Here is a 12,462-nt window from a genome sequence, read left to right as displayed (position 1 = left end):
GAGAGCCTCATAACACATCTTAGATATGACCCCAGCTTTGCTCTGAATTATTAAACACACCCATATCACACACTGATATTCTCATGCATATCTGTGACCTGACAGTGGAGTGTGTGTTTGTGTGTGCATGCACGCGCACATGTACTCAGCGTGTACTGTACTTTAGCTTGTTTCAGGTTTGTATTGAATGAGGTCCTTTATGAATTCTTTCTCTCTCTTACTTCATCTGTCATTTATCTTCTATAAAACAATTGTGTATGGGCAAAAATACAAAATGTAAGCAGAGACCAAAGGCTCCCCCTAGTTGAATTAGCTTGCCTCCTATCAAAAAAGGGCCAGTACTTATCATGCACCTGAGGAAATCACTCCTAAATGCCTTACATTTCCTGAGTGATAGGGAAGATATTTAGTCCTACTTTTGAGCCTCACAACCAACTATTTCTGCAGAAATAAATCAAACTTTCTCACACATCCTCAGATAATGGTCAGATTAATTATTATTTATCTACTTACTAAAAACAAGCTGCACTCATGCAAACCGTGGGTTTATTGATTTGATAGTTCATTTATTCATTTAAAGAGTTATCATTATATTGTGACGGTGCAGTTCCCAACCGAGCTTGACCGATATATTGGCTAGGTTGACATAACTTCAAGCATATTACCTTATCTCAGATACATCAGTATCTGTGCATATGACAGCTGATAATTAACAATAAATGCCAAACTAGGTTTAAGATCTTCAAAGTGCTCATATTATGCTTTTTGGCTTTTCCCCTTTCCTTTACTGTGTTATATATCTTTTTTGTGCACGTTATAGGTTTACAAAGTGAAAAAGCACAAAGTCCACCCAAAAAGGCACTTACCATCTCCAACAGAAAACACTGTTCACAAACTGCTCCAAACAGCTCTGTTGTAGTCTAGCCTTTACTTGCGTCACTTTGTAACACACGTTATAATGCTCGCCTAGCTGCTAGCATGGTACGCCCTCATACTCTGCTTCTGACTGGCTAGTAGTCCTTACCTAGCTAACGCGCATGTGTGACTCCTAACAAAGATGGTACAGAAGCGGGATGCCTCACTCTGTAGCTAAAACGGAGAGCTCAACACACAGGGTGAAAAGAGGAGCTGCAGCAATGTGCAGTACAACAAACTATTCTGATATAACCTCTAAATACAATTATGATCCTGAAAATGAGCATAATATGAGCACTTTAAGAACCATTGTCACCGTAGCATCATTTTTCCACCAGAGAGCACTGACAAGCTGATTCTTACAATGTAAAATGTCAAGAGGAATCTGTATCAAGATTGTTTTTTTGTTACTATCGTCCGATATATAGTTTATTATAGATTAACTTTTAGCGCGAGGAGTGATTTTGAAATGCTTGATAAATACAGACGGGATAAATAACAGATACACAGACGAACAAAAATCACAGCACAACACAGCATTGAGTTATATTTTTAAATCACAGCAAGATTTATAGTTCAGCAGAATCCTTAACGAGGCATTGTATTGACATGTCAAGTCCAATCAGAGCAGAGCATAGATGGGTTTACATATTACATCAAATAAAAAAAGCAGATCAATATAGTAAGAATAAGACTCATAATTTTGCCACAGTGTTTGTCCTTCTTATTAACGTTTTTAGGGATCATATAAAAGATTTTTAAATGTAGGGCTTCACTTGATTTAAATACACAAAACTGGCAGAATTTTGGGATTAAATAGAATATATCAATGTGTCCGATACAGGCATAACCCCCTTTCTTGAGCTAGGGCCTACAAATACATAAAACGTAATATATCAACTCTTAATTCAACTATTAATTCAGTCATTATGTGGATTGAAATGCAGAATATCGAGGTAGACAGAATTTTTTCTGCCATCGTCCACACTGATGTCACCTGCCCCCTCCGTTCCGGTGTTTTATTGGGCCTCAAGCGCTTTTCGTCTTCATGTGTCTCCTCTCGGTTTTCCTGCTATTGTTTTACTTCTTCTTCAGGAAACAGGTTAATATTGCCAAAGTCCCAATTTCTTCTGTAAAGTGCAGCCTCAGCCAGCCTGTGGTACCCTGTCGCACGTCCAGTTCATGACCAAATAATCCCATTTTTGGGGCAATTTTGTGTGCGAGTGTGTGCACGTTGTATATAAATGTGCATTTGTTTTAGCTCCTGACAGCCAGCATGGAGTTGATCTCCCAAATGAGGTTGCGGAGTTGGTCCATGATCTGCTTCAGCTGCTGGTTCTTCTGCTTTAGCTTCTACAGGAAAAAATGACAAAAAGAAAAAGAATATTACATATTTTTAGATGTAAAAACAAAAAACAAATATGAATGTCATAGTGCCTTTTTGTCTGCTAAAACAATAAAACTACAGGTTTACAAAAGACCAAAAGGTCAAACAACCAACAAAACACTTCAACAAACACATTTCAGCAGAAAAAAATAATCCATGGCTTACAGGGTATTAAAGTTGCACATACTGTAGTACTGAAAAGTCCCATGCAGCCAGATTTGAGCTGCTACACTGGACCACATAACTAGATTTCCCCATCAGCACTACATTAGCATCATGCTATCAACACAGCATAAACTTCACATATTCTACACCACTGGAAGTCCTGTAAAATATAATTTATTTAACCACAGTACTGAGAAAAACAGGTTCCAGGTGTAATCTCGTTCCTAATGACTGTTGCGGTTTTGCTGCTGGCATGAGAAAATGAACAGGGAGGTTTTTCTCAGCAGGAAATCCTGTGAGAAACACATTTAAAAGATTCTGTTTCCTGTCTTCAAATTTAGTATTAGTCCAAGTTATTATTGTCGTTACAGTATGAAAACAAGGTTCAAGGTGTTTATGCCTCGGTAGTTTTAAAAATGGAGACGGATTCTTTGGAGAGTATAACAGCTACTGCCAGACACTTATATGTAACAAAGGCAACAAAGCCATATAAAAACCTAAAACCTACAATAAATTCAAACTGATCCTACTAAGTATTGTATGTGCAGCCAAAGCCTGATATAGCTTATTCCTCTGTGCCGTTGAGCTCTATTGATTCCAGCAGCCTTCAGGATGAACAGGAAGTCACAGAAACACTATTGTGTGCAAAAACGTACAAAAAAAACACATCTCTAGATAATATTTACCATGTTCACCATCTTAGTTTGGCATGTTAGCATGCAAACATTTGCTAATTACATTGAGGCTGATAGGAATGCCATTAGTTTTGCAGGTATTTGGTCATAAAGCAAAGTATTGGTACATTAAAAAACTTTGACTCGCTGGTGGCAGCAGATGAAAAGTCTAATGTATTGTTGGTTTAGTTTTTTTCAAAGGATTTATTGACAGTAAAAAAATAAACAAAAAAATAACCCCTGCCTTATCCTTTAGTGTTTGTATGGGGTGGGGCGAAGATAAATAAAAGTTAGAAAGCCATCTTTAACTTCATTTCTTTCATTGTATTTTTTCCTCCAACATACAATAGACAACGTTTTCCACCCTGCCCATTAACCTCTTCCCAAACACTGAGTACTTTAGTTGACTTTATCAATCCTAGCCTCTGCTAATCGCTAAACTAACACATCTGGCCTGCCTCGGGGTTGTACAGGTACATCACAGCGGAGCAAACAACCCAATCACCCCGTCAGTCACTGAGGGCTTTGTCTGCTGATTGCCTCTGAATGTGCTACCAAGATCTCTAAGTCAACAGCTGCCATGGTCTGAAGTACCTCATTGCCCGAGCTTTATACATCAACAAATAATGGAGCTGCTGCTGCTGGAGAGTCACAATAAAAACAGGCACAGCTGCCAAATGTGTGCTGGCTTTGAACAAGTAACAAAACATCTACAATTGAAGGTTCAGGCAAATTAAGCAACAGCAGTACATCACAGCTACTTACTCAGCTGCTTTTCTTCTGATAGATAGCCAGCGAGAGATGGGGGCTTACTCACTCAGGAGCTACTGTATCTGCAGTGCAGTGAAATCTATTAAGATTAAATCCATCTCACTCTCTCGGTAACACTCCTTTAGCCATGACTAATTACCAGCCATTTTAGCAGTGCAGATAACACCTTGAGCAATCGATTCCACACAGCTCTCTTATTATCAGCTGTTTAGCTGATTGTCCTTGAAGATATTCCAGAGTGGAACATTTGGAGGCCTTCCAGTCTCTCTCTCTCTGGGGGACTCTCACTGCCTCTTAAGCTCTCTCACTCTTTTCTCTTTCTATCTCTCTCTTCGACTTTCACTTTAATTGTGTGTGTGTGTGTGTCTTACATGGGATATGCCTCATTACCCTGACGAGCAAGTTCTTGAAATATCTCGGTCATTTACTCTGTATTAATGAGATGATACCATGAGCCTTTGTAATTTCAGTCAAACACTTTTTAAACAAAGAATACAACACTGGTCCTTTCTTTTAACAGCAAAACTATTTTTTAACAATTTAAATGGAAAAAAAGCTGCAATAACAGATATAGTTTTCAAGCGTTAACAGACAGATTTGGCTTCAAAGACAAAATGTCTTACTTTTGAATCCAGATTCTACTCTCAGCTTTTCTTTGAAACCAGACATGAAATTCCCCATTTTTCACAGTGGAAATAAAACTATGGAGGCTTGAAGCCTTCACGGCACATTCATCACAAAAAGGCTCGCTGGCATACCTTGATTTATGAATAACAAGACTGCTATTATTACAGAAATTGTTCTGCAACCTCAGGGAGATATAATTCCATTCATAACCTTGTAATTAGCGTAACTCTAATCCTTCACACCTATAATGCGATGTTTGAAAAAAAAAAAAGGGTATACTACAGAGAACAAAGCAGAGAAAAGAAGCTCTGAACCATTTTTTTTTTAAATCTCGATAACAAGGCTTTTACACACATACACACACAAAAACAGGTATCCAGCTGATGCACTCCCTCATTTCTTGGCATGCCACTCAGCAGGTCAGCCCCACAATAATGTTTTTGATGCTTTTTCAATCCGCAGTAGGCATTTTCTGACACGCTCTGACACCGCATCGGCCGCGGCAGGGTGGCCAGTCAACAACTCATGAAAGTAAACAAGGAAGCGCTGTCTGAGCTCCTGTCTCTGAAGGCCTCCTGCGGACTGGCAGACTGCCTACCTGCTTCAAATAACCAGGAAATGCTGGCAGACGCCGGTGGACTGGCAAAGGAGAGAGTGGAAAAGCACAATGACCCGAGATGGAGTGGAAATGGAGATTGGCACGCACAGAGGAGATGGTGTGATGTGAGTATGTGAGTGTGTGCATGTGTTTATGGTCTGATGTGCATGTCTGTGTGCGTGTCTGTGAGGGTGTGGCTGCACATGAAAATAGGCTCGTTGGAGATGAACTGCGCCTCGCCTGTAAAGTGGACGAGAGTAGGCGGCAGCAGCAGGGGGCGGTGACAAAAATCCGCTCTCAAGTCAGACAGTTTCCAGCCGATTCCAGCAGCCTTCAGGCTGAACAGGAAGTCACAGAAACACTGTGGTCCGATTCCGATTTAATAAAATGCTATCAGACCCATATATCAGCTTGTACACAGTCTCCAGTTGTTTTATCATGACAGAGTAGCTCTCAAAATGCTCTACATGCGATCTGTTGCTGATTTTAATTAACAACAGACTGTAAATGATCCGTAATCTGAACAGATTTAGTCTCTCTGACTTCTAAACTTAACTACCAGAATAAACTTATATCATACAAATAGCAGTTAAAATCCCTCCAATTCAAAATCAATAAAAAGTTTATATAAAACGTCATCATGTTGAGTCAATTCTGAACCAATCAGCTGTTGGATCAGCTGAGAGGCCGGCGTCTCCCAGCATGCCCCTGGGTCCGCCTGGGTATTGCAGTCGGTGAAAAGCAACTGCGCTGCCTGCGTCTCAGAACTGCGGCCGCCTTGATCTCGTGAGGTTATCGTTGCCCACGTGTGCATGACGTCAGAGCAAGTCGGGATCAAGTCGGACACAAATCTAACCGGCATGCATTGGGCGGCGATCGCCAGTGATCGATTCTGCGCAGACCTGGCACATCTCAAATGAGCCTAATGTCTGTGTGTTATTTTATTTGTGTGAGTGTGCGTCAGACTGCATAAGGGATGCAGCGATTCAATCCAGTGGATAGGTTTCGGCGCCAATAGTGACCTTATTAAGCAGGTATTGGCCAAGATGGACCGTCTTAGTCTAAAAAATCTAATAATTTCCCAAAATGAATGTCTTTAAACAACAAGTCCAAAACCTAAAAATATTAAATTTACACTAACATAAAACAGACAAAAGCAGCAAATCCTCACATTTTGTGAATAAAAAACAGAGAAGTCTAGCATTTTTCCTTAAAGTATTGTTGATAATTACTTCTCTGTCGATCGACGAATCAATTCAGTTGTTTTGAAAACATTGCATGGAAGTTTTTATTACATGTAGTAAGTGTGCACACCCAATATCTGTGTGCGATCAGAGAGCCGGAACAGAAGGTCATGTAAAGCTCTCAGGTGCAGCTTACAGCAGATCTGGGCAGAGGACAAGCCAGGGTGAGATTTTTGCAAGCAAACCAAGTCGCCTTGTAAACAAAAGTCACATGGACTGATAAGTAGTTTGTTTATTGGACAGAATTTTGGCAACCTCTCCCCTAAGAGATTTAACATTTTGGCAGTGGGGGTGGGGGGGTCAAAAACATATCCGATTCTAGTCCCTGTAACTGCAGCTAAGCCTAATGGACATTTTACAATTTACGTCTGATTCATACCCAGTAAGAACGGATTCTAAAACCAAGTTGAAAATAGTGTAACTAGAGTCGCACTGTGGTTTGACCTACATTTGTTTAATTTCCCAAGCTTGTGAAACTGTGGGGTTTCAGATGTTAATCACTCCCAGTTTATGTAAAAGTTGAGGTGAAAATAAATCAGCAACAATTTTGATAAGTGATGAATCATTTAAGTAATTTATGAAGCCAGAATTCCAAACATTACCTCGTTTCAGCTTCTTAATTTTGAGGTTGTGCTGCTTTTCTTTGTCTTACAGTAAACTGAATATATTTGGGTCTTGGACATATGGTCAAACACATTGTCACTTTGGGCTTCAGAAAAATTTGATGGACATTTGTCACTATTTTCTGATAAAATAATCTCAAGTAATCGGCAGAATAATTGATAATAAAAATAATCTAAAACACCTTGAATGTGGTTAATATGGACATCTTTATTGGGGGTTCTCGCTTTTCAAAAGTGAAGATTTGCTGCTTTTCAGTGTTTTATATTATTTCAAATGAAATAATGTTGTTTGGATTAAAAAGACATTAAAAGAGGTCATCTTTTGTTCTTAGAACTTGTGATGGCCATTTTTTATATTTGTTTTACATATTACTGACTAAACAATAATCAGTAGATGAATGGATGATGAAAATGACTATAGGTTGCAGCCAGACATATTTAAAAGCAACAAGAAGGACAGCGATTCACAATAAAATTGTTTTCATGTTGTCTGTTACAGTTATTTACTGATTTATTTGTTTTTTTTAATTAAGTAATTGTATTTGACTTTTCTATGTAAAGCTCTGACTTGGGAATTCCAACATTCAGAAACACAACTCTTACTTGTCTTGTTTAACAGCCTGTACAACTGTAGGATTACCATTTCTCACGTTGTGTTCCTGTCCTGCCAGCATTGCTATAGTAAGCGTAAAAAGTCTCACTTCTTCCTTTGTCCTCCACTGTCTCTTAAAGAAAAGAGTCCATACATCTGCTGAGTCTCAAACTGACAACTAGAGTCCATTAGTATCTGCCGCTTTGATTCTGACAGTATCTGATCCTTTGTTCACCATCAACTTTATAACAACCCAATCAGTTTGAATTACAGTGATTAAATAGTCACAGATTACACAGAAATGGCTTGTGCATAGTGGAGTGGAGGACAGCAGCTCCATCATTAGCTGCGGCCTTTAAAAACAGAAAAGTAGGAAAAGGGACGGAGTGCTCTTAGCTAACAGGACAGATGACAGTTTGTTTGAATGACATAGATGAAGGGCTGTTACTCCGTTTTCTCCATCCTTCGCTGCTTCTCTATCTCTGCCTTTTCGAAGACACCCTTCTTCATGCTCCCTTTCTCCCCTACCCATCCAAATCAGATCAAAGAAGCTGTCCTCAGTGGAAGGGTGTAAGACAGAAGTGAAAGAAAGTAAAAAGATGAATTTTTCATTGAAATCACTTTATTAAAATTCTGCTCCAGTGAAACGTAACAAGAGAAGCTGGAACTGCTGTATCTCTGTGTCATGTCACAACAGATCCTGGCTCGGGCCACCAAAAGACATTCCCTGACCTGATATCCATTAGTCACAAAATTGGAGATTGCTTTTAATTAAAAGTGAATGGATTTTGGTGATTTCAATACATCACTGCTCGAAAGACGTTCTGTGACAGATCGGACGCAACAACTCAGCACAACATTGTAATCTGTAAACACTTGGGATTTGTCAAATGTAGGCCATCAAACAACAGGGCTTCTTCAGGCTTATCAAGCTTGATAATTGGCAACTCTATATTAATTAATTCTGTTGCTCCACAATAAAGCCGATTGGGGAGTTTTTTTTTTTTAATCTATTAGACATAGAAAATTCAAGCTAATCTTGTAATTATATTATTATATGAATAAGATGAGGTATTCATCTCCTTTTTAGCCATTTGACCCATTTCATCTATGATTAAAAACATGACCACCATGCTTTAAGAACACTAGCGAGGATTTTTAATGAGAAGATTTGAGATAATGGTGGGGACAAAATGACTTAGATTGAAAAATACACACACACACACACACACACACACACACACACACACACACACACACACACACACACACACACACACACACACACACACACACACACACACACACACACACACACACACACACACACACACACACACACACACACACACACACACACACAGGAGGAGAGAGGAGGAATATAGCAAGTGGAGCGGAGACGTGCTTTCACTCAGGATTCCTCTGCTAATCCGCCCTGTCGCTGACGACTCAAATCGCAGCTTTGACTCCGACGGATCTGGCTGGGAATTACAAGTGTTAGTGTCTGTGAGTGAGGAGAAGGGATTAGGGAGGGGAAGAGAGAGGAGAGGAGAGGAGAGGAGAGGAGAGGAGAGGAGAGGAGAAAAAGGTAGGAATGGGTTCCAAGTTGGTAAAATACCTGAATTCTTTAAGCTCTGCAGCCAATGAATCCCTTATCTAATGTTAATTTTACAAAACTGACTGAATGAACACGAAGGACCGCCTTCACTTAAACAATCCAAAGTGTGGATAAACTTCACCGTCAACAAAACAACCAGCAAAAGCAATAACTGCAGGAGGGCACCATGTGAAGTTCAATGCCTTACACTTCACATGGTTTACAGAGGCTGAGGCAAAACCCCTTGCTGTCCTCAGACAGTGAGACTGAGGAGTGTCATGGCAGAAACACAGGTCAGATTTAATTAAATAATATGTTTTATAATAAGTAGGACAAAACCTTGGAAATGAGCCTCAGCTATATGGAGAGGTGCCTTTCCAGAAACCAGCATTCTCCTAAAAATTGCACAAATGATTAAAGTCGTATTTATTTTGGAGTTTTGATTGAAGTTCAGGGGAACAGATCCACATACACAACTAGTTCAAGATCAAGTGGCAAACATGGACTAAGGTAAAGCAACATCAATTCATGGTTCATTTGAAATAAAAAAGATATGATTTGTTGAAGATTGCTGTAGATTGCACTTGAGTGAGTGCATGCTTAGTAAAAAATGTTCCAAAGTGAAATGTAAGTTGAAGGAAAATACTCTGCCCACTCTGAGGAAACTTGTAGAAAGCACAAGTGAGTCGGGGGGTAAGTAAGCTGCTTACTGCTCTGTGCCCTGCCTGGGGAACCCTGGGACGCTAAGTGGGCCCTGGTTGACCATCTGACAGTATACCCACAGGGAGCCGGGCCACAGAAGCTTTAATTTGCCTGACATCAGTTAAAAAAGCCTTAATTGACTTTATAAACTTCATGGCTTTCTCTCAACGGAAGGTTTAAGTGCAAGTGTGTTCTTTGTTGGCAGTGGCTTTCCAAGGGGAATAAAGCCATTTAAAGGGATTTTGAAGGCAGATAAAAGCCTTCTCTTCCAGGAGTGGCAGAAATACAATAGCCATGTTGTCATCTTTGCATACTCCTACCAACAGGGTTCTTTCAATACGTCCTCAGCATTGAGGTGGAAAGCCTGCAGTGTCAGCCGACTGGTGCAGAACAGCTGCAATCGATTTGGCCTTTTAGAGGTATCTGAGGCTAGGTGCCCCCTCGCTCTCTCCTAAGCACTTGAGTCTCTGCCAGGTAGCCCCATCGATTTCGCTTACCTTTGTGATTTGGTTCCCAGTCATAATAAATGAGGGGCAAGAAGGTTGAAGTGCTGTTTCTTTAAAACCAATGACGGGCAGCCATGCAAGTAACTTAACCATCACAAAATTGCACATCAGAGCAAAATCCAAGAAATGTTTACTGTGTAGGGGCATAAGTGACATAAAAAAATGTCTATTTCACTGCAGAAGTCTCATTATGTTAACTACCTTTTTTTGTAGACCTAAGAACATGCAATAAGCTCTTGTGCCTGAGTGCATAGCAAAGTTCATACTTTAGTTCAGGAGAGTAAAAGGGGTAATTTGTACTGAGCAGCAGATTAGCTACAGCAGGGGACTGATAAGGAGGAAATTCAAATCACAACATTCTGGGTTTCAAAATGTGTTGTCTGCATACAGGGCTCCAGACTAACTTTTTTCACAACTGAAAATTTCAGGGGCATAACCAGAAAATTTAGGGGCACACATCGTAAATCAACATGCTAACCAAATATTCACATTTCTACTAATTTCCAATGTATTACTAATAAATACTGTGTACTAATGTGCTATTTCAAATTCAGTGTCACATTTTATTGCACACTTTTGAAGATTTAACATAGAAGGTAAACAGACAGCACCATCGCTGTCATGATAGTACAAATATATATATACACCATACATTCAGAATAAAAAAGTGCTTAGTAACAAAGTGCATAGTAACCTTTCGGTCATTTCACAGTTAAAAACAATACTTAACAAATGTATGTAAACATTAGGGGCACTGGCCAATAACATTCCACTAGAAGAAGTAGGCCTAAACAACTTGTGCCTTTACTCACTCCCCCTTAGAGCAGATCCTCCTTTGTTCCACTAGGAGGCTCAGAAGCCGTTACATTTCAACATCATCTCCGCCTCATCTGTGCTCTGATTTACAGCCTCTTGTCTTCTAAAAGCAACCGGCAGTGGCGTTGCTTTTTCATTTATTAACATGCTACGGCATACTCTATACTTGAGGCTAAGATTGTGTTTAACTAGCGTATTGTGTTTAAACTGCGAAGTGCCTGCACTGTCAGCAAACTTTGTGTTCCCTGCAGTTCTGGGGTAGCGACTGCAACATTCGCAGTTCATGGAGTTCGTCTCCTTACAGTACCTCAACCAGCTGAATTCTCGCAGCCAGTCTTCCCGAAAATGGTGGGTTCAGGCCTTTTTCGCCACAAAAAAACCTCTGACTCGGAATCATCATCCAACTCTGACACTCTAGACTCTGGCATTAGCACACTAGCCGCAGGTCGGAAGAACAAGTCAATAGTTTGCTTGCTCATTGTTAAGACGCACGTAAGTTGTGATATCTGTCTCCTTCCCACAGACGTTTACGCATGCTCGATTATCTCTAGGACTGGATGTAAAATTCAGTCGCACACTCTCCAATTTTGGTCACAAAATGCGACCATTTGGTCGCAGTCTGGAGCCCTGGCATATGTATGGTCGCTTAAAGCACGGATATAGAGTTAAAGCCATAGTTACAGGTAGAGCCAAACAAATATGGGACTTTGATCAATATTTGAGAGACAAAACAAAACCTGATGTGGAGGATGCATATGCCAAAATTTTGTTTTTAATACACTTGTAATGTAGCATTTTGATCCTTTTCACACACACCGAGTAAACATATTTCTTTGCAATTACCTTGCCAATTTGGTTATTAGGATACATTATGTACAGCTGAGCAATAAACTTTACCAGTAAGAAAATAATTACACTTAGTGTAGTATATATAAATCTATATAAATATAAGAAACATAAGGGTAGGGAAATTGTTGAAACAGTGATTGATAATTGGAGAAATTGATCATTTTCAGATGCACCATTTTGTTGATTTCTTTTTTTAAATATCTATAAATTGGTATAAATAAAAAGAGAAAAACAACAGATATCTCCCACTACCAACATAACAAAAATATCAATATAGACAATATATTACAACCCCAAATCAGAAAAAGTTGTGACAGTATGGAAAACACAAATAAAAAAAGAAAGTAGTGATTTCTAAATGTACTTTGACTTGTATTTCATTGCAGACAATACAAC

General features: G+C 39.5%; 1 protein-coding gene across 1 annotated transcript in view; it reads right to left on the bottom strand.

The window, feature by feature from the left end:
- Window positions 1-1,454: 1,454 nt before the first annotated feature.
- Window positions 1,455-12,462, bottom strand: part of med30 (mediator complex subunit 30) — a 35,489-nt gene continuing 24,481 nt past the window's right edge. The window contains exon 5 of the mRNA XM_039821141.1: window positions 1,455-2,268. Within this exon, the coding sequence (XP_039677075.1) occupies window positions 2,173-2,268 (96 nt within the window). The 3' untranslated portion in view covers window positions 1,455-2,172. The remainder of the gene's footprint in view (window positions 2,269-12,462) is intronic.

The sequence above is a fragment of the Perca fluviatilis genome, chromosome 13 (genome assembly GCF_010015445.1).
Source record: "Perca fluviatilis chromosome 13, GENO_Pfluv_1.0, whole genome shotgun sequence".
Lineage (NCBI taxonomy): Eukaryota > Metazoa > Chordata > Actinopteri > Perciformes > Percidae > Perca > Perca fluviatilis.
The sequence above is the reverse complement of the archived record's forward strand: the minus strand, read 5'-3'. Positions and strand labels throughout refer to the sequence as shown.